This window comes from Canis lupus, chromosome 11 (genome assembly GCF_011100685.1).
Source record: "Canis lupus familiaris isolate Mischka breed German Shepherd chromosome 11, alternate assembly UU_Cfam_GSD_1.0, whole genome shotgun sequence".
In the NCBI taxonomy this organism is placed as follows: domain Eukaryota; kingdom Metazoa; phylum Chordata; class Mammalia; order Carnivora; family Canidae; genus Canis; species Canis lupus.
Window position 1 is genome coordinate 68,904,508 of NC_049232.1, and position 24,906 is coordinate 68,929,413.

At 61.6% G+C, this 24,906-nt stretch overlaps 1 protein-coding gene across 4 annotated transcripts in view; it reads left to right on the forward strand.

Moving 5' to 3' along the window:
• The window catches only part of COL27A1 (collagen type XXVII alpha 1 chain), a 135,127-nt gene that overhangs the window by 81,793 nt on the left and 28,428 nt on the right, over positions 1–24,906 (forward strand). For all 4 annotated transcript variants that reach the window (XR_005367185.1, XM_038553205.1, XM_038553206.1 and 1 more), the window contains 13 exons: positions 3,291–3,344; positions 5,571–5,624; positions 5,839–5,892; positions 10,076–10,129; positions 14,718–14,771; positions 15,324–15,368; positions 15,457–15,501; positions 15,760–15,813; positions 16,963–17,016; positions 17,674–17,727; positions 18,960–19,013; positions 20,452–20,505; positions 24,774–24,881. Coding sequence is in view for 3 of the 4 variants with exons in the window: in XM_038553205.1 (XP_038409133.1) it covers positions 3,291–3,344; positions 5,571–5,624; positions 5,839–5,892; positions 10,076–10,129; positions 14,718–14,771; positions 15,324–15,368; positions 15,457–15,501; positions 15,760–15,813; positions 16,963–17,016; positions 17,674–17,727; positions 18,960–19,013; positions 20,452–20,505; positions 24,774–24,881 (738 nt within the window). In the remaining variant the exon portion in view is untranslated. The remainder of the gene's footprint in view (positions 1–3,290; positions 3,345–5,570; positions 5,625–5,838; positions 5,893–10,075; positions 10,130–14,717; positions 14,772–15,323; positions 15,369–15,456; positions 15,502–15,759; positions 15,814–16,962; positions 17,017–17,673; positions 17,728–18,959; positions 19,014–20,451; positions 20,506–24,773; positions 24,882–24,906) is intronic.

The following is a 24,906-nucleotide window of genomic DNA, read 5'->3' on the forward strand; positions in this document are numbered from 1 at the left end:
ACAGAGGAAATCGATGATAATGAAATACAATCGTCAAAGTGCGTTCAAGGTGACCTAGTCTCAGACGGGCTTCTTTATTAATGCATTGCATAACGAGATCCAGCAGCAGGCCTGCTAACGACCTCAAATTTGAAGCTGCGACAAGCCTTAGTGACACATTTTGAAATCTGCAACAATGACTGTAATGTGACGTGTGCCTATCTGTGACAGTAACAGGTACCGTGGGTTCGTCGCCTACGCTCAGGTTTGAGGGATGTGCTAAATTTCCATCAGAGGTCGGTGGAAAGAAGAGTCGTGATTTTTTTTTTTTTTTTTTTTTCCTCTTCAAGTTCAGGGACTGCCCCTGAATTCCATCCACGGGGCCTTCCGGAAACCCCAGCGTAGACCCCGGGATCCTAGCCCACATGGGCAATCTCGTTAACAAGAGTGACTGAGTAAGGTAGTGGCAAAGCGGGGGGTGGCCAAGAGGAGCGGCGCCCAGCCCGGTCTAGCTGCCCGGCTACTGGGACCGCCGCTGGAAACAGGCCCGCCTGAACCGTGAGGCAGCGCTGGGGCCCCGGGGTGGGAAGGGGCAGGCACCAGTCGTCCACTGCAGAATCCGAGGGTCCCGGCAAAGGTTCTGAGGTCCTCCTTAGGGACGTATGCATCGGCACTGATTGGGCTCCCGTTAGGGACCGGGCTCCAGGCCCAGCGCCTTCTCCACCACCGCCTGCGCTCTCCTCCGCAGCCCCAGGGTGGCTCGGTAACCCCATCTCACGAGTGAGGAGAGTCCGGCTCTGAGAAGTGAGCTCACTTGTGAGGCTCTCCTCGACGGCAACACAGGCGTGTCAGAGCCAAGGTTGACCCCCAGGGCTGCTGGGCTCCCAAGACGGGCCTTAGAGGGACCGGATAATCCTGTGAGCTCCTGAGCCCTTGCCCCTTGGTGACAGCTAGCCAGAGCGCAGAGGGCTCGTCAGCAGGCCCTGTGCTCGGTGCTGGGCGCACGAGGGTGAGCACAGGCCGGGCCTTGCCTTGAAGAAGCTCCCTGTCCATCCAGGGAGGGGCCGGGGCTGCAAACGCTCACCCAAGACACCTGTTCCAGCAAAGGACCTACCGCTGTCTGCTCCTCAGGTGTACTCCGTGCCCGAGCAGAATGCCATACGATGGAGGGGGACCAGGGCCACCCCCTTCCCCACATCGGGGACTCTGATCTGGTGCTTCCTCCTGCCCCGTGTCCTCCCGCAGCGGTCAGGGCTGCTCCTCCACCCGCCCCCCCCCACCCCGCCCCCCGCCAGGTGGAAGCCCTGGGCCTCCAGGCCAGCCTCCTCTCCACCCGCAGGACGGGCCTGCCAGGATCTTCCGGGACGGTGCCCCATGGGTGTCCTGGGGGCCCGGGCGGGGAGACGGGGCACTTGCTGTATGGCTCTTATTCATTAGGATCCTGCTTGGCTTCTTGTTTGAGGTTTATGACCCGCCTGCCTTCCAGGACCCAACAACTCATAAATTTAAAGTAGCTAGGAAATTTCTGTTTCTCTGGGCCAGTCGGGCAGGGGCCTCTTAACAGAGCCGTTTTTATTCCCGTCGCTCAGCATCCTCTAAATGTCTGAGTGCTCCCTAGTGGGGCGCTCGGGCCTCTGTGTTAACCCTCTGCCCTTTTAAAATAAATTAGAACGGGATGGGAGGGAACTAGCATTTATTGAGTGCCTACATGTGCCACGCATTATCTTCAAGACTCAGAGCAACCCCGGGGAGATAGGGAGAGACCTTTATCTCAAGTGCCCCCTGCCCCCCCGCCCCCGCCAACGATGAGGCTCAGAGAGGCTCCATGGACTTGCCCAGGGTCCCCAAGCCTAAAGACTGACTGACGATGCCAGAAAAAATATCAGGTTCAGGGCTTGGCCCTCAGTAAGTGCCAGCTATTGTTATTAATAATGCCGTCACCTTGAAAATGCTCTAATTTTTTTTTAAAGTAAGTTGTTGTAAATGTCAAATACTTGGTCATGGTCCGTGACTTGCTAGCCATGACCTCATGCCTTGTACCTCACCCCTCACACCTCATGCTTCAACCCCGAAGGGTCTCTGAGCCCAGGGACCCAGGACGCTCCACCGTGTGGCATTGGTGCAGGGGTGCCAGGGGATCTGTGCCCTGCTCACGACCACTCGCTTTGGGGGTCCCCGGGTGGAGGGACGGGTGCACGGGCCTTGGAGCCCCACGGACCAGAGCTGAATCCCAGGCTGCAGCTGCAAGACACACACAGTCGTGGCCTGAGCTGCCACTTTACAAAGGTCTCCGAGACCCACGGAGCTCAGCCTTTGGAAATGGGCACCGTTTTCTCACCCCGGTTGATTGACGGCTTGGCCAGCTTCCCTGCCTGAGCGCACAGCTTGCAACTTCTGACCTGTGTCCGCTCAGCTTCAGGGTCTCGTTCCTTTCTGGATCCGCTTGGGGGACAGGGAGCAGCTCGTGGGGGACGGATCCACTCCTCCCTCTCAGTCAGCCTTTCCTGATGCTCCCAGAAACTCTTGGCTGCAAACCTGAGTCCTTCCAAAGCCGCTGTTGCCCCTCTGAACTGTGCGAGACACCCCGTCCACCGGGGTGGGGGGGCTTGGGGTCTGGACAAGGAATCGTCTGCTTTCCCGGGTGTCTCCTCCGGGTTGCTGAGCCTGGCCGCGCGGGCGTGGGTGCGCCTGGCAGGGCCAGCGAGGCCCAAGGCCACCTAGAAGAGCCCCTGGAACCCGAGGCGAGTTATCACCCAGTGGAGTTAGAAAGAGCGACAGGAACCAGTGTGAGTGCGAGTGCGCCCTTCAGAAAGCAGAGGGAGCCTTTCAGGGGACCGTAGAGGCCTCCGCGTCCCCCCTGTGAAGCAAGGCCCTTGGCCGAGGCTGCCCGCTGTTTCCATCCTGGCCAGCCGGTTTGCTTCTCTCTTGGAGACGGCCCCGGAGCCCTGAGCGATGGGGACCGAGTCTAGCAGGCAGGGCTCTTCCCAGCACGGCCACCCCCCAAACGCGGCCGCCTCCCAGCCTGCTCCTGGCGCGGGAAGAATGTGCGGCGCTCCCAGGGATGCTGGCAGCGGCCCCACGCTTGGCTCCGAAATCAGAACCATCTGGAGGAGTGAGGGAAGTCGGGACAGTGCCTGGAGAGAGGCAGCTCCTCCGTGGCAGCCCCAGGCCTGCTGGGGCCCGGGCGCGGGCAGGGGCGCGGGCAGGGGCCGCAGGGCCGGAGCCGCCGCCCGCCTGTGGCCTTTGACTCGCCGCGTCCCCGGGTTCACGGGCCTTCCCCTTTTCTCTTGCTTGCGGGCCGTGTCTTCTAGGGACTTCTGGGATTCATCGGTCTGGTCGGGGAGCCAGGGATCATGGGAGAAAAGGTGAGTTATGCGGGGACGGTACCGAAACAAGTGCAACTTTGCGGCTGAAGCTGGAAGAGGAGGACGGGCCGGGTGTCGTGGGGACTTCAGCGCCTTTCCCCGGCTTCTCCTTAGCCACTGCCCCCGTTGCCGGCACTGCCCTGGGGCTCTGTCCTGCCCTCCCGGCGGCATTGCCACCGCCACGTGACTCTGGGTGACAGCCGGCTCCACGCGAGGCGTGGGCCCTCCTGGCTGCGCACGGGCCCCGAACAGGTGTGGGCCACAGGCGGGAGGCGGAGAGCCATCCTTTTAAGAAAGGGCAGAGTTCCTCAGGCGTCCCTGTGACCGCCCCCCAGCAGCCGTGTTGTACAGACCAAATAACCGGGGCTCACAAGGGGGAGGTGACCGGGCCCAGGCCACCCAGGTAGAGAGTGGCAGCGCCGGATGTGAATCAGGTTCGGTGCCCGAGGCCCCCACCTCTCCCTGCCGAGGCTTAGCTCCCAGCCCACAAGCACCCCGTGCCTCTGTTTCCCACCCGCTTTCCGTCAGTGGGCTTATCCAACCCCCAAGCGGGCCTTCTGGGGAGCTGATGGACAGAGAGCCTGAGGTCCTGGGAGAGGAAGCCTCTGCCCTGGTTCGGCCCCACCTTCCTTTCCAGGCTCTTCCTGAGACCTTACTTCTCATCACTCCGATCCCAGACCCCCTGGCCGCCACCACCGCTAGCTGCTCCCCTCCGTCTCCTTCTCCACCTTCCTGTTTTCTCCTCTTCTTCTTCTCTTTTTAATTTAACTTGTTATGTTGAAGCAGTTAGAGAATCACAAGATGTTGCAAAAAACAGAGCAGAAAGGTCCCTCGTACCCTTCACCCTGTTGCCACTGGTGGTCACGTCTTGCACAACTGGAGTGTAATATCAAACCAACTCTGGCCTTCTTTTGTTGCTCAAACGTTCTGGGTCCCTCCTCTGCTACAGACCACAGCCGGCGCTGGTCCTCCAGGCCAGGTGCACCCTCCTCCCCAACGCCACCCCTCTGGGGTCCCCCCTCACCTACAGACCATTGCCTGTGCTGGTCCTCCAGGCCAGGTGCACCCTCCTCCCCAACGCCACCCCTCTGGGGTCCCCCCTCACCTACAGACCATTGCCTGTGCTGGTCCTCCAGGCCAGGTGCACCCTCCTCCCCAACGCCACCCCTCTGGCGTCCCCCCTCACCTACAGACCATTGCCTGTGCTGGTCCTCCTGTCCAGGTGCACCCTCCTCCCCAACGCCACCCCTCTGGGGTCCCCCCTCACCTACAGACCATTGCCTGTGCTGGTCCTCCTGTCCAGGTGCACCCTCCTCCCCAATGCCACCTCTCTGCGGTCCCTCCTCACCTACAGACCATTGCCCGCGCTGGTCCTCCTGTCCAGGTGCACCCTCCCCAGTGCCACCCCTCTGCTCTCTTGGGTGTAGCAGGTCTTCCCAAGGGAGGCCCGCCCCACCACATCCCTGCACCTGATGGGTCAGATCCCCCACCGAAGGGCCTTAGCACGCACGCCCTCATTGTGTGGACCTGTCTGCGCCTGTGTTGGTGCTCTGTGTGTCTCTCTGCAGCACTCTGAGGGCTCCCCATGTGAGCAAGGTCTGTCTGCACTACTCACCTTCGCATCTTTAGGGGCTAGGGTGTTGCGCCAGGCACGTAGTAGATGCTCAATAAATGGTGTCTGGGTGGATGCAAAACACAGGGCCTCTCAAACACAGAATCAGGATTCAAACCCAGAGCCCCTCCCTCCACCATCTCTGCCCGGTTGGTCTGGATTGGGTCAAGAGGAAAATAATTGCGTCTCAGATGCTCCGGCATCTCCTCTCTGGGCAGGGGATGGGAAGAGTGAGCGTGCCTTCTACGGCCATCGCCACCTCTGCAAGGCCCGCCCAGGGGATGCCAGGCCCAGTGAGGACCACGTGACGTGGGCCAGCATCACAGAAGACAATGTCATCAGCACATCCTCGATCAGGACCGCCCATGCCCGAGGGAAGCCCGCTGGGTGGCATGCCACAGTGGATGCTGAGCCTTCCGGGGCTTGCTGGGTTCCCGGCTTCTGCCGAGTGAAATCCCAGCACCCCTTCCCCGGCCACCACCCTGGGTGATGTGACTGTAGACTTTGGACAAGTCCCTGCCTCTCCCTCTTTGGCCTCTGGAAGACCTCTGCACCTGCCTCCCACAGAGCCACCCCACAGCCATGACCTCCCTGCCTTGCTGTCTCCATCACAGGGTGACCGGGGCATGATGGGACCCCCAGGCGCACCAGGACCCAAGGGCTCGATGGTAAGGAGCCAGTGTGTGCTGCCTGCCTGCTCCTGTCACAGTCGTGGTGACAGCTCTGCTCTCCTCTGCCTGCTTCCATGTACTCGGGCCTCCAAGAGGCCTGGCTGCTGCCCCTGGGGCACTGGGCCGGGGCGGGGACCAGGGCAGCTGGGGTGGAAGGAGGAAGAGCCACCTGCTTCACCTGACTCCTTCTCTCTCATCTCCTTCTTGGTAGGGTCATCCTGGAACTCCTGGTGCTGTTGGGACCCCCGGAGAGCCTGGACCCCCGGTAAGCAAAGCCCTCATGTTCCCTTTGCTCAAACCCATTGTCGAGTAACAGTGAGGAATCTCCAGGTCTCAGAGTCAGACAAACCTGGATTTGAATCCCAGCTCCCAATTGCCAGGAAAGATCATCGAACCTAAAGTTTGCTCGTGGAAACATAGAGAAAGAAGTTCATCGTGGCCGTGATCGTGTCATCACGCAGGTTAGATGACACCAGGCCGCTGGTGTTCGTTACGTAGCGGTGTTGCTAGTGCAGGAGCGGGTTGGCCATCAGTGCCGTTGCTGCTTTGCCCCTTCACTCAGGAAATACGGTGTCGTGTGTGCCTGGAGCCACTCTAGGAGCCGGGGGTGCAGCCATCAGCAAGGCGGGAAATAGCCACTGCCTTTAGGAGCTTATATTCCGGCATTTGGGGGAGAGAGAACCCAATAACTAAGTGACACCTGCTATGAGGAAGCGTAGGGGAGAAGATGGGAAATGTTGGGGATACTTGGGCTGAGCACAAGGGTGAGGACTCAGGGGTCTTGGACTTCTTGGGATGACTGGGGAACTGGGGAGATTCCTGAGGATCCCAAGGCAGGGAGGGGTGGGAGAGGCAGGGTAGCTGGGGTGGGGGTGGGCCCATCTACTCTCCCGAGGGTGATGTTGGGGGCAGGGAGTGGTGACTGTCATCCTGAGCCCTCAGACCTTCTGCTGCCTCTGTCTCTGCTGACAGAGCATGGAGACTGGGGGGGCTCTCCCTCGAGGCGAGGCTGGGGCTCAAGGCTGGGAGCCCCATCTGGAGAGGTGGAGAGGTGGGCTTCAGGCAGGTGGGAGGGGGCTGGAGGAAGGGGACCAGCCCAGGCACGATCCCGGGGCAGGGCTGGGGGACGATGAGTTCGGGCTGCCCAGCTCCCTCCAAAGGCCCAACTGAGGGACTCCCTGGGGTCTGATGAGGGAGGAAACGGGAGCCTTTGAGGGTCTGAATCCAAGGGAAGTGTGCACCGCACACCAGTTCTTTGCGCCAATTAGGGAAACAAAGCCAGCTCAGTTCCCAGACTTTGTGTGCACCTACCGCGTTCTGGGCCTACGCTCAATCCGAAAGGTGCAGGAATGATTAGAAATACATGTGCTGGGACACCTGGACGGCTCAGTCGGTTAAGGCTCTGCCTTCGGCTCCGGTCATGATCTCAGGGTCCTGGGATCGATCCCTGACTCGGGCACCCTGCTCAGTGGGGAATCTGCTTCTCGCTCTTCCTCTCACTTTGCTCCTCTCCCCGCTGCTCGTGGTCTCACCATCTCTGTCCCAAATAAATAGATAAAATCTTTAAAAAAGAGAAATATATCTGCTTTTAAGATCTTGTCTAGTGGGAGTGCCGAGTAGAAACATCCTCTCACTCACTAACAGAACTTTACTGAGCACCTACTACGTGCCGGGCAGTGCTAGGTCCTGAGGAGGGAGATGGAGGGACTAGCCAGGGATGAGAAGCCTGAACTCAAGTGCTCATCATCCCAAGACGGAGGTGCGAGCCGCAGGTGGTGCTGTCTGTCCTCTACAATCCTTTCAATGATTGTGCAGAGGTGGGATGAGAGCCAGCGCTCTGGGCTCCTGATGGTGTATTTTTCCCTATTAACGAGAAGGAGGCGGAGAAGCTACTTCCTGCCTGGGGCTGGAGGGGCGGGCTGGTGGGCTGCAGAGCCCAACTTGTGACCTGAGGGTCCTAGCCCACCCAGCCTGAAAGCTGCTGGCCCATCTCCCTCCCCAGCGTTCGTAGGATGAAAGTTCCAGGGCCCAGCAGTTGCTCCCGGAGATGCAGTGATCGGGGACCGTCGGGGTGGGAGGTGCCCAGGCGAGGGTCCATCATCAAACTGTAGCTCCTGTGCCCCTGAACCTCAGCCTCTCTGGGCCTCAGTCTCCCCACCTGTCCAGCGGGAGGAGAGGAGCCTGGAACGGAGTTGCTGGGACAAAACAGAAGGCCAGTGGGAGGTGGGAAAACAGTGGGGACGTCTAAGGCAGCACACGGAAGGGAGCTCCGGCCTCCTCTGAGTCCCCTACTCCATGGCTCCCCTGACCTCGTCCCCGCTTTGCGTCCTCGGCGCCTCCAACCGTTCTGAGTGAGGTCAGCCACATGCTGCCTTCAGACCCCGGGGTCTGCCCCTGACCTCCCGCCACTGCTGCACATGGGGCTGGTCTCATGGATCTCTGGGGGCTCCCTCTGGGCAGCCAGCTGCCCTGGTGCTGCTGGGGGAACAGCACGGCACCAGGGCCCGGAAGCCTGGCTTCAGCATCAGAGTCAAATGTGAGTCAAATTTTACTCACTGGGTGACTGTTGGCAGCGTTCATAGCCTCTCTGTGTCTCGGTTTCGCCATCCGTAGGCCAGCATCGAACTCCCTCCCTTAGGAGGCATCAGAGATACGCCCCAGGTGCAATGCTTGGCGAACCGTCCACGTGCAGACTAAGTGCGATGAGCCGCACTAGTAATAACGACTATTTACTAGACGCGGTAACTACCACTGCCACCAGTAGGACCACTGCCATTAAGGTGACATTTCTGATGACACCGTTCACGTCTGATGAGCATTCTCCCCGCTTTTCCAAGCACGTGAACATGCACATTCTCCTACAGCCCACTGAGGTCAGCTGAGATCATTATCCTCGTTTGCCTGGGGGTACTGGGGACACTCAGGTTCTGGGACCCCCCCCATCGCTGACCCCTTCCCACATCGAGACAACTGATAGCGACCCTTTACTGAGGACCTTCCATGTCATTTCGTTGTCCCAGCAGCTCCGCGAGCTAGAGATTCTTCTTAACCCCATTTCGCAGATGAGGAAACTGAGGCCCAAAAAGTTGCAATCACTTGCCGACGTCCCAGAATTAGGAAGGCGGCAGGGCTGGGGTTTGAACCTGCTCCTCGGGGGAAGCAGTCTGTTCTTGTGAGCACTCGGTTCGACTGCCTCAAAGCAAAGACTTGGCTCCTGAATTTCCCAGTGACGCATTACATGCCGTCTCGCTGTCCGAGATCCCGCTATAAAATAGCTCATTCTCACCCAATCTTGCTGTCACCCGCCATCCGGGAGTCAGATCAGCCTTCATATTGGGCCAGGCGTGTGGGTCCACACCCTGCTTGCTCTGCTGACAAGGGGCGAGTGGGAACCAGCCGCACACATCCGCCCGGCAGCTGCAGCTGACCGAGGGTCTGCGTTCCTCGAGGCCGTGGGGCCAGAGAGAAATGGAACAGCCAGTTTTTCCCGAGGCCCCAAATGGAGCTGGGCCTCTCCCTGGTATTTGGAGGGGGATGAAGCCGCCTCTTCCTTGTCAAAGGAGCACGCCCAGTCTGAGGCTCGCTGCTGAGCCGGGAGGCTCCTGGAGGGGTCCTGGCTGGACGGCGTGGGGAGGCGCCGCGCCCCCTGTGCAGCTGGGGCCGGGACCCCGGATCAGAGATTAGGCATGAGGCGGCCTGCTTCCTCTCGGCTCCCTTCCTACCCTCTGTCCCCTTCTGTGGTTCGACTGTTCGTGGTTCATTCAACAGATCCCCAAATCCCGGTCGTAGGCCTGTGCTGTGCTCGGTGCTGAGAGCTCAAAGAACAAAGGCTCTGAAACCCTGTGTCTTCCTTCCCTCCCTCCCTGTGTCTTGCCACCCCACATCCCCGCCTCTCCCTCCCTCACCTCGGGGCTGTGGTCTGGTTCCTCCCCCTCGGACCCCAGGCTCTTTCTGCCCTGGTCAGAGCCTTCTGGACAGAAGGAGATGTCGCAGCTGAGGTTTGGTGAGGGAGAGCACGCGGGCTGCCGTGTTCCCCTTGCTGTTGGAAGGAAGACCGGGGAAATGGGTATCTGGGGAGCCCTTTGGTCAGGAAGGTCATGGGAGCTTCTGGGTGTTGGTTTTGAGATACAGAAGGAAATGGCTCGTCCACCCAGGGAGGCTTCTCCTCACTGCTGGCTTCCCCGGGAGGGCTGGAGGCCCACCACGTTGAACCCAGGCCGTTGACCCGGGCTCTGGGGTATAGCTTGTGGGCTGCTTCTCCCCATCGGATGGCTTTTCCCACTGGGCCAAGCCCTTCTATGTGGAGGCTACGGGGCCCGGGCAGGGGCCATTCCCGAGCAAGGCCTGTTTGAGGGCTGCAGCCAGGCTTTGCCCCCACACTCCTAGCGTTCCGGGTCGCCCTTGCTACCTGAAAGGAGGCTTCTCCAAACTCTTTCTCTTCCCCACAGGGTCCTCCAGGATCTCGAGGTCCACCAGGCATGAGGGGAGCAAAGGGACTCTGGGTAAGTGGGGCCCAGCCCCCGGGGAGGGGGTGCTGACCCTGGCAGGGGCCACCTGACAGGGACACTACCTCCTAGTCCTTGCCCCCTGCCCAGCCCTGAGATCTGTGATTTTCATGGAATCAGGCAGGGTTCCAGGCTCATCCTGGGCCTGGCTGTCAGCCTTGGGACCCCCCCCCTCCACCTTATTTCTGAGCAGCAGGCCTTGGCATCCCGTGGGTACAGCCAGGCTCCGTGGTACCAGTGTTTTGTCCATTCATTTGTTCGTTCGTTCATTCGGGCACCATTTACTTAGCACCGACGGTCTGACAGCCACTGGTGGAGGCCCTGCAGAGGCTACAGAGCATGGGAGAGGCGTGACCCATGGCTGTCCCCATGGCTATCCCCATGGCTCAATCAAGTAGGTCAAATAGGTTGTCTGGGGGCATTGGCACATGGACGGCGAAGCATAGGCAGCTTGGGAGCCTGGACAGGGTGGCAGAGAATGCTTCAGGGAGAGGAGGGTGCTGGAGCTGCCGCCAGGTTCCAGGCAAGGTCACCAGCCCTAAGGTAAGAGAAGGCACATTTGGGGGTCTCTGTGGGTTCAACAGAGGGTCGGAGGAGAGGGATGAGACAGGAACCAGCAGGTGGCAAGCCTGCAAACGACAGCTGGCCTGTGCGCTGTGCTCCCAGGGTAGTGGGGAGCCACAGAGGATTTTAAGCAAGGGCTGGCCTCAGCACAGTCGCCAGGGGCAACCACGGGTACTTCCTACGGGTCGGGTACTGTCCATCACATATGTTAACTCATTTAATCTTCAACACGACTCTATAAAGAAGGTGCGCTTCTGATTTCCATTTTACGCACAAGGAAACTAAGGCACAGGGAGGTTGAGTCAGTTGTCTCGGGTTGCACAGCCAGAAAGTGGCAGAGCTGGGATTTGAAGCCAGGGAATCTGGCCCTCAGGCACCGTCTTAGTTTCGGTCGTGCAGGGAGGGCCGATGGAGGGGTTTTCTGTTCCCAGCTGGTGAACCGGGGCTAGGCCAGGCAGCCTTGGAGGAGGGACCGCCATGGCCAGGTAGCGCTGAGGGACAGCCCAGGCCTGCTATCCAAGCTCCTCCGTACGGGGGGGATCTGTGATTAGTCTCCTCTTGGCTGAATTTCAAGTGGTTTTAAATTTTCCCCCAAACCAGATGGCCAGCAGGCAGGCTGGGAGAGGGGGGATTAAGAGGCATTCCTCGGGCCCAGCAGGGCCCTTCCCAGTGCTGGGTCCCAGTGCCGGGTCTCTGCAAGTGGACCCAGGCCCATTGGCAGCCACTTGCGCCCTGCACACTGCCTCCTGCCCTCAGGAAGCCAGATGAGCTGGAGATTCAGGTCCTCAGCTCCCCGAGCTGCCCCAGCTGTCTCCAGCACCCCTTCCCGGCAGTGGCTCGGAGAATGTGTGTCCTGCTTGAGGAAACCCAGGCTCCCGACCACATCAAAAGTCTCCAGGGCCGGGAGGGAAGCTTCGGGACGTGAGCTCCTCCCGCTGCTGCTGGGTTTGGCAGGAATGCAAAGCCTGTGGGACGGGCCTCCTGGCTCCCTGGCCTAATAGTCCACCATTGGCCATTGGCCACTTCACAGGGGGTGGGCAGGGGTGTGCACGAGGGGACAAGACGAGGGCCTCAGCCCCTCTGTTCTTGGTAGAACTGCTGACAGGGTCTGGGTCCACAGGCCTCAACTGAAAGAGCGGGGGCTCTGGGTTCAGACAGGGGCAAGTCTCGGCCTTCCCAGTTACCAGCTCTGGGACCTCAGGCCAGCTTCTTCACTCCTCCAAGACTTAGTGGATGACATTTGAACTCACATCAGCTGGATGCCCTTTTTTTTTCCCCCACCACCACCAGTCAGTGCTTATCAGTGCAGGAGTGAGCTCCCCATCAGTGAGGGTGTGCAAGCCAGAGACTAGAGAAGCCTGCCTGGAAGGCTCTGCCCTGCGGCACGGTGTTGGTGAAGACAGTGCCTAAAAGCCCTGTTACCTGGGAGAGTCCACTATCTCCCTCCAGCAAGCACTTTGAGGGAGTCATAGGGGATTCTAGGATTCACGTGCCTGACACTGGGCTCTGCTCCCAAGGAGGGGGCTCAGAGCTCAGCAGACCTGGCCCCGAATCCTGGCTCTTCCTCTGCGACCTTGAGCCACTGGCTCCCTCTCTCCGGGCCTCTAGTTTTCCTCTGTAGAGCGGGCGGGAGACAGAGCTGAGCTCTCTGGAGGGCCAGGGTCCGATCCCTCCACGCATGGCGAGCGGCTCGGCAGGCAGGGGACAGGCCCGCGGTCCTTCCCCCTTGGCCATCCGTCCCTTTGCCACAAGGCCTACGATTGGCCAGGTTTTCTCTGGACGGTAGCGCCAGCCGGGACTGCCATGGCATCTTCCTGGGGACTGGCGACCAGAGAACAGACACACGGCTCAGACCAAGCCCCAGAGGCCCAGGCCTGCCTCCAGCAAGGCAGGCTGACCCGTGTTTGCTTGGGGAAGGAAGGAGCAGGCCCGGGGGACGGGGCAGGGGGGCGGGGGGGCGGGGGGGACTCTCGGGACCCAGGACGAGCCGCAGAGTGGCCCGGAGCAGGGGTTGGCGTGCGCCCTGCTCATCTCCCCGCCCTGGGGAGCCAGCGACGGAGGGGGCTGTGGCTCCAGACAGCGAAGGCTGGCCCTGTATCCCGCTCCCCACCCCACCCCCCAGCAGCACCCGCTTCTCCCTCAGCTCGCTGGTCTCCCAGGGAGTGCGCTCTCCCAGGACACTGTCTCCTCCACGTCCTGCTCCAGGCTTCTCTGACTTGCGCACCCCCTCTGATGCGGAGCTCACTTGCACACTGAGAAGCAGTGACAGGTAGAGAGGTGTGGAAGGAAATGGGCATCCGGCTGAGTTGGGTCCACTTCCCAGCAGTGCGACCGCAGGCTCTTTCCTTGTGGCAAGAGGAGGACAATAGCTTTTAGGATCGTTGCTGCTGCTGCTGTAGCTACTGCTACTATTGGAGATCACGAATGTGTCTCTCAGAAAGCTTGGCTTCCCGGGATTAACAGGGTGCTGTGTGGTTCAGACCAAGCCATCAGCACCTCTGGGCCTCCACCGCAGGCCCAGAGCCATCCCTTTCCAGGCAGGTTCAAGCCTCAGCTAGAGACAGAGGCCAGGGGCCAGGAGCCATCTCTCAGGAGGTCCCAGATGCCCAGCCAGCAGCTCAGCCTCTGTCCCAGCTCCTAAGACCCGGGATGTCCCCACCTACACAACGGGGAGATATTCCCATCCCCATTTCAGAGACAAGATAACGGAGGCTCCGCGTGGCCCCCCGTCCTGGCTTTACCCAGTCCATGAGGCACTATTGAAGGCTCTGGTCTGGAGTGGAGGCATCGGGTAGCTGATAAGAGGAACTGTTGCTTTTTCTGGCTCAATTATTAATTGAAAATTTCCTTGCTCCGTTTTTATTTTATTTTTCAAAGATTTTATTTATTTATCCATGAGAGACACAGAGAGAGGCAGAGACCCAGGCAGAGGGAGAAGCAGGCTCCCTGCGGGGATCCCAATGTGGGACTCGATCCCAGGACCCCAGGATCATACCCTGAGCCTAGGCAGATGCTCAACCACTGAGCCCCCCAGGCATCCATTCTTGCTCCGTTTTTAAATTTCTTCACGTTGTTTTCTCCTCCCTTATCCGCACCTGCTCCACTCAGACACGTTCCTCAGCCCCCTTTGGTGGCTGGCCCCCACACTCCCAGGCCCAGGGTGGGCCAGCCTCTTGCATGAGACCCTCTTGGTCTCCCCAGTGTGACCCCCTGCCCAGGTCCCCTCCAGCACAAACACACTGTTCTCTACGGGGGGCCTTTGCCGGGGACCCCATTCCATCTGTGTCTCTGTGGGCGTCCCTGAAAGGGGTCACACAGGCCTGTGGGTAGAACCCTGGAGGGGATACCCCTGCTGATGCGCTAAGGGACCTTAGACCAGTCGCTTCCCTTGGCTGGGCCTCAGTGTTCCCATCTGTGCAGTGCGGGGAGGGGGTGTATTGGACCTGCCTCACGGTGGGGGCGCTCCCGGATTCCAAAGGAATAAGATTGTCCTTCCGGGGCTCCAAGGAACAGCTGCCTGACCCTGCCCTGTACCTGGCCCTCCAACACCAGCCGTCGTCTGGGAGCTGGCTGGAGGAGGCTGCTCCACACACCCGGCCACATGCAGACCCTCCCCGGGCCCTCCTGTCACTTCCCCCCAAGGGTTGTGGTGTGTACACCTGTTAGTGCCCCTTGTGTGCTCGGCGAAGAGGATGCAACAGCCGGGTGTGAAGAGCTGACTGTGGGGACCTGGCCACATGTGTCCGGCCCTCAGCCTCCGCGACCATGAAGGGCGTTGGCCGGCTGACCCCCAGGGTCTCCTTAACCACCAGCCCTGTTCTGGAACGACGGGGCCTCTAGCTGAGTCCCTCGGGGCTTCCCCGTGTCGCACCCGGGTGACCCGGCTCCGGGGGGGGGGGGGGGGGGGGGAATGCGGGCAGTGGGAGGAAAGGCCCGAGGCCCTGGGCAGCCCGCGCTCCTGGTTCCCAGCCCGAGGGAGACCCCTGCTGTCCACCGTGCTAGTCCCTTTTTCCTGTTCCAGGGCCCCCGAGGACCGGACGGACCAGCCGGGGAGCAGGGGTCCAGGGGCCTGAAGGTACCAACCCCACAGCCTGCCCTTCCTCGCGCCTCCCACGCCGCCCGGGACAGGAATCCAGGAACCGAGGCTCAGGCCCTCCTCGGGGCGCTAGGGCCCTGGACAGCAGGGAGCCCAGGAGAGGCTGGGAGCTCCCGGGCCACTCCTCCGGGCCCTGCAGCCTGAGCCTGGGTGGGGGGGGAGGAAGAGCAGAGTCGGGGGGGGAGGGAGGGAGAGAGCAGTGGACAAGAGGGCGCCCGAGGAGGCAGGAGGCAGGGCGGGGAGGGAGCCTCGGGTGCCCTCTGGCCCCTTCCCCGGGGCCCCCAGCCCCCTCCAGAGCCCCCGAGAGCCGAGATTGCCTCTGGTCCCAGCAGGAGCCAGGGGTCCCCGGCTCTCCAGAGCAGATGGTGACGGTGACGAGCCAGGCCCCTTGCCTGGTCTCAGTTTTCCCACCTGCACAACCGGGAGGGGGGACCCAGTCCCTTCCGTCTCCCCCGCAGCGTGGGTCGGGGCCCGAGAAGGGCCCTCCTAAGCACCCTGTCCACCTTCATTCACGTGCTTTGCTTCCTGCAGGGCCCTCCGGGACCGCAGGGCAGGCCGGGCCAGCCGGGGCAGCAGGTACGTCGGGCCCAGGCTGCCGGCCCCCTCCCCTCTCCCGCTCCCTGCCCTGTGGTTTGTGCCTCTAACCCCCCACGTGTGTTTCCAGGGTGCGGCCGGTGAGCGCGGGCACTCGGGCACGCGAGGCTTCCCGGTAAGTAGGTTCTGGAAGCCCCATGGGGCTAGGCCGGGAGATTAGAGCCACGTTACCGAGTCCCCATCCCACTGCGGAAACCACAGGGTTCTGGCTCCCCCCTTCCCTGCGCCGAAGCCCCTCCAGCCTGCCTCGCTCTCCCCGAGACTCAGTCTCCCCGCCTGTCACGTGGGAGGGTGGGCGTGGGACCCTCGCACCCTTCGAAGGCTTCCGGAGGAGGCCTGGGAGGGACTCAGACCACCTTGGTTCCCTCTGCAGGGCATCCTGGGCCCCTCAGGCCCCCCGGGCACCAAGGGCCTCCCAGGAGAACCGGTGAGTGCTCGCTCTCCTCCTCCTTTTGCCTCTTTGCCCCTAGCAGGCTGGTCTGGGTGGGCCAGCGCCCCGGGGCTGTGGGACGTGGTCACACAAGAAGGAGGTGACAGAGGGACAGGCCTGGGTGGGGAGGTCGCTGGCTGGAGAGCTCAGGAGCTCTGGGTTGGAGTCCAAGCTCACTTGCCCCTCAGCCTAGTTTTCTTGCAAGAAACAGGAAGAATTGTCCCTATTGTGCCATCCTGTTGTGAAGATAAGAAAATGTAGGGGCGTCTGGGGGGCTCGGTGGTTGAGCGTCTGCCTTCAGCTCAGGCCCTGATCCCGGGAGGGTCCTGGGATCGAGTCCCACGTCGGGCTCCCTGCATGGAGCCTGCTTCTTCCTCTGCCTGTGTCTCTGCCTCTCTCTCTCTCTCTCTCTCTGTCTCTCGTAAGTAAATAAATAAAATCTTTAAAAAAATGTATACAGGGTGCATTGCACAGTGAAAAGCTGAGGGAACGGGGTACTCGAGTCTCCAAGGGAGGCAGGATGGGAATTGCAGGGTCCCGACAGGAGCCAGTGAGGGGTTTGAAACAGAGATAACCGTTCAGGAGGTCTCCCTGGAAGGAGGGGTCTGGGGGGCAGCCTGAGAGTCAGCCCCCTGCCCGGGAGGCAGTGAGTGGTACCCCTGCAGAGGGATGGGAGGGGACAGTCTGGGGGGGCCCCAGCAGGAGGGAGCCCTGCATGGGGCAGGAGGAGGACGGGGGCTCCTGCCTCCCCCCGGGGGCCGAGCCATGGCCCCACATCTCTAGGCCCAAGGAGATGCCATATTGAACAGTAAATTGACCAGGAGCCTGGTGGGTGGGGGGGGGCTTTAGCAGGCAGATCCCAGGTGGAAGGGCGTCCAGGCAGAGGGAACAGAGTGAGCAAGGCTGCTTGGAGGAGCCGGCAGGTTTCTGAGTGGGGGAGGGACCCCCAGTTTGAGGGAAGGAATGTGAGAGAGCGGGTGGTGAGGAGGGAGCTACAGGTGGCAGGTGTCGGGGTGGGGGGTCGGGGGGGCGTGGCTGCAGAGTCCCAGGTTCCGGGATCCTCTCCCTCACCCACCCCTGCCGACCCCACAGAGGGCCCAGGCCACCTTCTCAAAACTGTTGCGCACCTGCCTTTCTGTCTTATAGGGCCCGCAGGGACCCCAGGGGCCACTTGGCCCTCCAGGAGAGATGGGACCCAAGGTGAGTGCCGCGGCCCCCTGTGTGTCCCATGACACTGCTGGGGAGATGTCATCCTCTGCAGGGGTGGGGGGCGCCCTGGCCTGGCCTGGGGATGCGCGTGTCCTGTGTCTTGCAGAAACCCAAGGGCAGACCCGCTAGGAGAGAGGGCAGGTCCGCCCCCGGAGCGTAGGGCGAGGAGGGGCTCCCCGGGGGCCCCTCCCGGGGGCCTCAGACACCTGTGCCCTCTCCCGGGGGCGGGGAAAGCCAGCTGCAGGCTTTGCGCAGGGGCTGGGGCCATGCCGATGACGGGAACCGGGCCCCCATCCCATGCCTGTCGTCCTGGCCCCGCTTCTGAGCAAGGACGGGACCCCCAGCCCGCGCGGCCTCCGCTGGCTGCCTCCCCTGTTGTCCCGGGCAGCAGGATCTTTTCTGCCTTGTGCTCACCAAGGGCTCTTCTTGTGGCAAACCACGCTTGTGGGGACGCAGAAGGTTCTGGCAGCTTCTGGGTAGCCCCGGGCCCAAGGCCACCCTGTGACCTGGGCGCCTTCCCTGCCCTCTCTGGGCCTGCCCAACCGACCTCCTCCCTCCTCCCTCCTCCCTCCTCCCTCCTCCCTCCTCCCTCCTCCCCCCAGTCGGAGGCGGCCCTCGCTGTAGGGGACCAATGGCATTTCCTTGCAGGGGCCACCCGGTGCCGTGGGAGAGCCGGGCCTTCCTGGGGAAGCCGGGATGAAGGTAAGGCGGGATGAAAGAGCAAAGTGACTTGTGGAAACCGGCTCCCAGCTGGCGGCCACGTCCTCCCCACGGAAGAGAAACGGGCCTTTCTTGTGTGGGGATAATGAGTTCTCTGTGTCGCTGCCGGCCGGGGAGCGGGGAGCGGGTCCTGGCGGTGGCCACAGGGGCGGGCCCAGCTGGCCCGGAGCCCCCGCCCCTGCCCCCCTGCCCAGCGGTGTTTTCTCTGGCACCTGCCCCCCTCCGGAGGCCACACCTCCCGGCCTCCCGAGATACCTTCTGCATTTGGGCCCCGTGGCCCTCGCTACCTGCGGGGACCAGGCGCCCCTTGATGCCTGGGCTCCGGGGGAGCCGTGGAGGAGGACGCAGGCCCGGGGCTGGCGGCCTGAGGGCCTCGCTAGGGCAGGGCCCCGGGGTGGGGGGGGACTAGAGGCAGACGCCCCCTCCCCAGCGGTGGCTGAGCCTCCCGCCGTCCAGAGGGACTCGGACCAGCCCCGGGACTTCGGTTGTTGGCTTCGGTCCAGAAAACTTTGCTGCGACAATGTGGAAAACCGGCCCGTCTATAAAAACGGACAGAAATGGGATCCTTCTAGTTCGGGGCAGGGCCGGGGGCTCAGCGCCCCACCTCCTCCTGGTGCCCCCACCCCCCAGACGTCAGCACGGACGGAGACTAGTCTGGAAATCCCCACGTGGTGATCTTTGAGGGGAGGGGGGCAGGTGACATTTGTTCCGGCTCGTTTAGGGCCTCTTCCTCCTTTGGGTTTCTCTCCAAGGCTCCCGGGGAGAGTAAAGAAGGTGGTCAGCCACAGACTTGCCATCCCTGCGTCCGATCCTCCCTGGAGCCAAACTACCCAAGGTTTGGGTCCCGAACCTGTCCCTTCTTAGCCTCATGGGCTCGGGCCAGTTACGGAGCCCCCGTGCGTGGTCCCTTGTAAGAGAAGATCTGTTTTCCGGCAGGGTTGTTGTGGGGTTTAGGTGCGAAGTCAAGAGGCACATAGGGCAGCGCCGTGTCAGCGTGAGCTCGATGGTGGTGGCGTTGGTGGTGGTCCTGACGCGGCCAGGGCTGGCGAGGAGCAGGGGCTCTGGCTGGCATTTTGCCGTTTCGCTTTGGTCCTTGGGAACGAGGTGCTTCCCCGGCTCCCCGCCCAAGTCAGAGCTGCTGAGAACAGGAAGGCGAGGCCAGGGCCGGGACTGGCCCTACCCGCCCCCACGGACTTGTGTTTGGCTTCTCCTAGGGTGACCTTGGGCCTCTGGGCCCCCCTGGGGAGCAAGGCCTCATTGGGCAGCGGGTAAGTCGAAGACCCCCTCCCCCAGGGGCACTTGGGTCAGGGGTGGGGGTGGGGAAGGGCTTTATTCAACCTCCCTGAACCTCAGGGAGAAGGAGACCGTGAATCCCTACAGCCTCATCCCGCCTCTCTTGGCAAACCAGCATCTCCACAACGTAGAGAGGCTCTCCTGGAAGAAAAGGATTGTGTGGTCAGAGTGTTTGAGACTCACTGCACGCTCCGCGTTCCCTCGTCCACATTAGCCGTAGCATCTTCAAGGCTCTGAGAAGGCCTGCAGCCAAGACATTGGTTGCTTTTGGATTAATCCCAATTTAGTTGACCCACAAGCCCTTCTGCTTTTTGAAACACACCTGCTATGCTCCCTGGAAACTGTTCCATGGAAGGTCATCTCCCCCACAAAGCTTGTCTTTCGAGGAGAAGCTTTGGGATGCCTCTCTGTCTGCCCCTCTATGCTCTGTGCCCTGTTTATAAGGTCTCCGCCTGGGAGGGGTACAGTGCAGAAGGTGGGGTCCAAGTGGGGGGACTTAGCCCCTTGCCCATATGGAGTCACGTTCTAGTGGATCCATTAGTGACATCTGCCACGGGCACGAGGAGGGCGGGGCCTACACACCTGTCATGCCTTTGCTGTCCCTGCCTCGATGACCTCTGAGGCCCCTTCGGGCTCAGGTACCGAGCAGCTATGAACTCTGCAAGCCAGGAGAGACCCCAACTCATGCGACAGCTGATCTGAGAACTGAGAAGTCCAGGGGCATCTCTGGGGCAGGGACTGCAGGCCGAGAACCTAGCTGGGGGGTCAGATGGGGACGCAGGGTCTTGGTATCACTCCCAAACTGGCTGGGAACAAAAGTCTTAAGGCTGGTCTCCCTTTCCTCATCTGAGAGATGGGGTTCCGCGAGGAGCTCGCTGCAGTTCCAGAAACAAGGTCCCTAACGGCTGCACCTGCTGGCGCTTACCCTGCGCCTTCCACGCACCCTTAAAGCACGTGGTATCCGCCCAATTTTCCGATGAGGAAACGGGTGCCCGTGGGGGCTGTGATCACACTGCCAGCGAATGGGGAGCCCAGTGGGGAAACTGAGGTCTGTATGGCATCCAAGCCTTTCGCAACCGCTGGGCATCTGTGCTTCCCAGTCCAACCAGCCAGTTGGACCCTTCGTAACTCATAGTCTCATGTAGCCTGCACTGACCAACCCGGCAGATGGAGCAGGCTGGGCTTGGGGGTCTGCTCCTCGTTTCTGAAGAGCTGGGAGCGGGTACCTCAGCCCCCCGGCTCACTCACTAATTCGGCCACTGTTCACTGGGCACCTGCCGTGTGCCGGGCGCTCCAGGGCCCTACTGCCGGGAGCTAGGGGGTTGGCGTCCTGCCTCAGGGTGGGGGCGCGTAAAAGCGCATTGGGCCCTTCCCCAGGAGTGTCTCCTCATCTTTCTCCACTGCCCTTTGCAGGGAGAGCCGGGACTCGAGGGAGATAGTGGCCCTGCAGGGCCCGATGGGCTGAAGGTGAGTGTCCTGCTGCTGGCGGGGCTGGGGGGGGATTTCTGGAACTGCCTTCCATCTCTGCCCCCCTCCGCTCCCGTCCAAGGCCTAAGCTGTCTCCAGGAAGCTCTGTGTTCCCATGAAGCTCCGAGAGCAGACCCCTGGCTCCTATGCCAAGGAGCCCTGTCCAGCCCCCGCACCCGCACCCGCACCCCTACCCTGCCCACCACCGCCTCCTGCCCTGCGCAGATGGGACCATCCCACCACCCACTCCGCTCTGCTACCTTTCTCCTCAAAACTACAGCCTCTCTGGGGTAAGGGTTGTGCCTGAACACCCCCGCTCTGTGCCAGGCCCAGAGCCAGCAGCGTTGATACCTGTCATCTTCCAAACATCCTAAAAGATCTGGAAAATAATAATCCCCCGCCCCCCGTGACCTGTAAGCCACTATTTATGGTGGACTAGTCACGTACGCATCCGGGACGATGCTAAGCCCTTCGTATTATGTAACACCTCATTAATGCGACGGGGTAAGTTCTGTCTTTAACTTATTTATTTTTTCATGTTTAAAGATCTTATTTACATATTCATGAGAGACACGAGAGAGAGGCAGAGACACAGGCAGAGGGAGAAGCAGGCTCCCTGCAGGGACCCTGATGCGGGACTCGATCTGGGGACCCCGGGGTCACGCCCTGAGCCGAAGGCAGATGCTCAGCCTCTGAGCCACCCAGACGTCCCAAGTTCTGTCTTTAAATGAGGAAACGCAGACACAGAGAGGTTAAGCAACCTGCCCAGGGACACACAGCTAGTAATTGGCACAGCCGAGACCCAAGCCTCGGCTACCCGTCTACACCGTGCACCCATTCTACGGGTGAGGGGATTGAGGCTCAGTGGAGGCAGAGGCGCACTCATCCAGAGTCTAGGGCTGTGAGCGGAGAACCCAAAATTCAAACCCAGGGCTCCCCAGCACTAAAGCGGGTAGGTCAGCCTAACCGTGCCCTGCTGCGTCCCGCGAATTCCTCTGTCAGCCGCAGGTGCTGGCACCTTCAGGAGGCGCCAGGGCTCCCCCGAACCCCGGGGCAGGTGGGCATCGCTCTCCCGACTTACCAGCTCCACCTCTAGCCCCAGCCTGTCGCTGGCAGCCGGCCCCAGCTCAGCCCTGGAACAAGGATAAGTGGGCTTTCCCCAGGGCTGGCCCGTCACCCCGTGAGTCAGCTTCTCAGCCCAGGGCTCAGTGCCACATCCCAGAATCCCTTTGTCACCCGTTTCCTCTCCATGTGACCCCAGATAAGCAGCCCTCAATTCCCCATCGCCACACCCCCGCCCCCACCGCCCCATCCCCTAGTTGCTCTGGGCCCCCAGGGCTTCCCCATCTACCTGGACGCCCCTGGGACAGGCCCCTGGCCGGCTCCCCATCCCCCCCACCCCCGGGGTTTTCTTGCAAGGCCGAGAGCGCCCCCCTGTCTGCCAGCGCCTGCTTCTCTCCTCTCCAGCTGGGCCGCCTCCCAGGGTACCTCGGGGGCCTGGCTGGGTAACCCCGGGCCCCTGTGGCCCCTGCACACCCTCTGCCAGGTGCCTGCGTGAATTGCAGTGACGCTGGAGAACATTCCAGCCGAGATGCTCTGGGTGCTCACCGTGCACTCGCACCACCTGCCTTGGGCGCTTTATGTGACCAAACCCGTTTAATCCTCCCAGCTGCCCTGTGAGCTACACGGGTCACCATCCCCACTTGACAGATGAGGAAACTGAGTCCCAGCGCGGGGGCCTCTTCCGCTTCTGGCCAGCCACCGTTCTTCCCCTTGGATCTTCTTACTGGGGTGGGCTGGGAGCGGGGTCTTCGAGGTCTCACGCAGCCTTTCCCGCTCTCTCAGCGCCGCACCTGGCACTGCCTTCATCCTCTTCCTCTCCTTTCAGAGGCAGCCCAGCCCTAGACCTTGGGCCAGAGTAGCTGTGCGGGCGTCCAGCGTCTTCCCCCCTCATCCATCCTGCCGTCTGTACGGCCTTTGTCCCGAGAGTCACCTTCACGGTGAAAACCACCTCTCGGACACCACGCAGCACTTGATAGTTGATAGAGTGTTTCCATGCTGATCGTGTCCTTTGAGTTTGCCGACAGCCAGCGGGTGGTGGTGGCGGTGGTGGCGGTCACTCCTGCCAAGACTAAGGTCTATCCAGAACTCCCTCGCCAGACGCTATGCTAAGCTACTTACGTGGATTAGCCCTTTCAATCCCTGTAGTAACCCTGTGCTGCTTATTTTACAAATGAAGACACTTGCCCAGGGTCACGCAGCTCTTGAGGGGTGGCAGCGAGATTCCAGTTTCAGCAACAGAACCCCAGCAGTGAGGGGGTGACGTCCCCTGCACAGAGAACCTCAGAATTCCAAAGCGCCAGAACCCTAGGGTCTCACGCGTGCTCTGCCACTGGCCTAACAAGCTGTTGCGAAGCCTCTTCCTTGCCCTGGGCCTTAGTCCCCCAGCTTGAACTCCAGAAGGTTGAGCTAGACGATGGCTAAGGCTCTCCTGAGCATTCACAGATGCCCCGGGACTCTAGAATTCTCCAGGATCCCGCACCCTGTGCCCCCGCCCAGAGCCCACTGTGCAGGGGATCCTCAAGTACGCCACCCCAGGCTGCGGGGGTCTGGGCGGTCCCTGGGGCCAGGGCCCCTGCAGGTGCCAGGCCGGGGCTTCTCTCTGAAAACCAGCCCAGCCGCCTGGAGCAGGCCGCCTGCCTCTGAGAGCCAGGAGAGCAGGGGGCCGGGGCTGACGAGCCGGGGGGGGGGGAGTCCTGGAGCTGGAGTCTGTAGCAGGTTCATGGGGGCAGTGCCCCGTCTCCATGCCGGGCTGTGCTGGGAGCCCGAGAATCTCAGTGGGACGGGATCTCACAAACCAACCCGTCCCACCCTGCCCTGGTGCCCAGGTCTGCTCTGAGCCGGCCCACACCTCAGCTTGGGGTGTCCCTCCCCTATCTCTGGACCCCTCTTCACTGGGGAGGCTCCCCTGTCCCCAGCTGAGCTAGAAATCACCCGCAGAGGCCCCTGCGCCAGCGTCTTGCACCCAGAGCCCAGGCCCCAGCAGGTCCGGACTGTGGGGTCAGCTCTCAGCAGACCTGTTCCCAGGCTCCGGCCTCATGCCTTCTGCACCCTGATCTTTCTCCTGGACCCGCCCCAGTTTATCAGCGTTCCTTGTAAAGCGTGGCGCTGGGACACAGCGCTGGCCAAGACACGCTCCCCTTCTCCCAGCCCGTTCCCCCGACAGCCGCCGCCCACCCCTTCCTCCTATGCATGACTTCAGACGCTTTCCCACGGGTCCCTCTGCACAGTCCCAGCTCAGCCACTTGCAGACTGGCCACGAGCCCCGCCGGGCCTGCCAGCCCGATGGAGGTGGCCTTCCGATGGGCGCCATCCTGTTCCTCTGTGCCCACGGCCCGTGCTGCCCCCTCAGTCCTGCTCTGCCCGTGGCTGCCAGGGCACCAGCCCATGCCCTGGCCTGGCACGGCTCAGCCTGCCAGGACGTGGCCTGGACGTGGCAAGTGCCATGCAAGTGGTAACTGCTGCCTGCTGGATGGAGGGAGGGCCCCGCGTCCGGCGAGGCTGAGAGCCGGGCTGAGTAGACAGCGAGGGGAGGTGGTGCTCGCTGTAGAGTCAGACAAGTAGAAAAAAAAAAAAAAAAAAACAGAAAAAATAAGATGGAGCTAAGCAGTGCGGTTGGATTAGACCCCTAAGGCTTCACGTACTGCTGACGAGCTTCCTTGCTTCGGGTCACCCGTGCCTCGGCCGCGAGCCTGGTGCGGAGCGACAGGAACTGCGACCTCAGGCTCATTATCACTGTCCACTGTTTTCATGCAAGCAGGGGTTGAAAATGCAACTCAAAAAAATGGAGTCATTTCGGAGAGGCAGGATTGGGTGAATTGTTTTCCTTTTTTTAAAGTCTCCATCAGCATCTTAAGACTCTTGTCCCCCAAGTAGAAATATTTGGGGAGAAATCGCCCGAGCCCCAGGCTTCCAGAGCTGCCCCCTTCCTGTGAATTCCTTGGGGCGGGAGGGGTCGGGGTCCCGTGTTCCCTCTGAGCGACTTCCTCCCTGGCCCAGGTACCATGTCGGGGGTGTCCCCTGTGCCAGCCAGGCCAGGCCACCCTGACCCTTTGGGTGGCTCACGGAACCATCAGGGAATCCAGGGGCTGCTCGGCTGTGGACATCCAAACGGAGCCTTGAGGTTTAGCATCTCTGATGGGCTTAGTGACTAATTTATTCTCTGTCTGCCTCTCTCTCTCTCCCTTCCTTGTGTTCTTCCAACCTAGGGGGACAGGGGTGACCCTGGGCCTGATGGTGAACGTGGCGACAAAGGCCAGGAGGGCCTGATGGGCGAGGACGGGCCCCCCGGCCCCCCTGGCATCACTGGCGTCCGGGTGAGTGTGTCACTTGGGGCTCCGG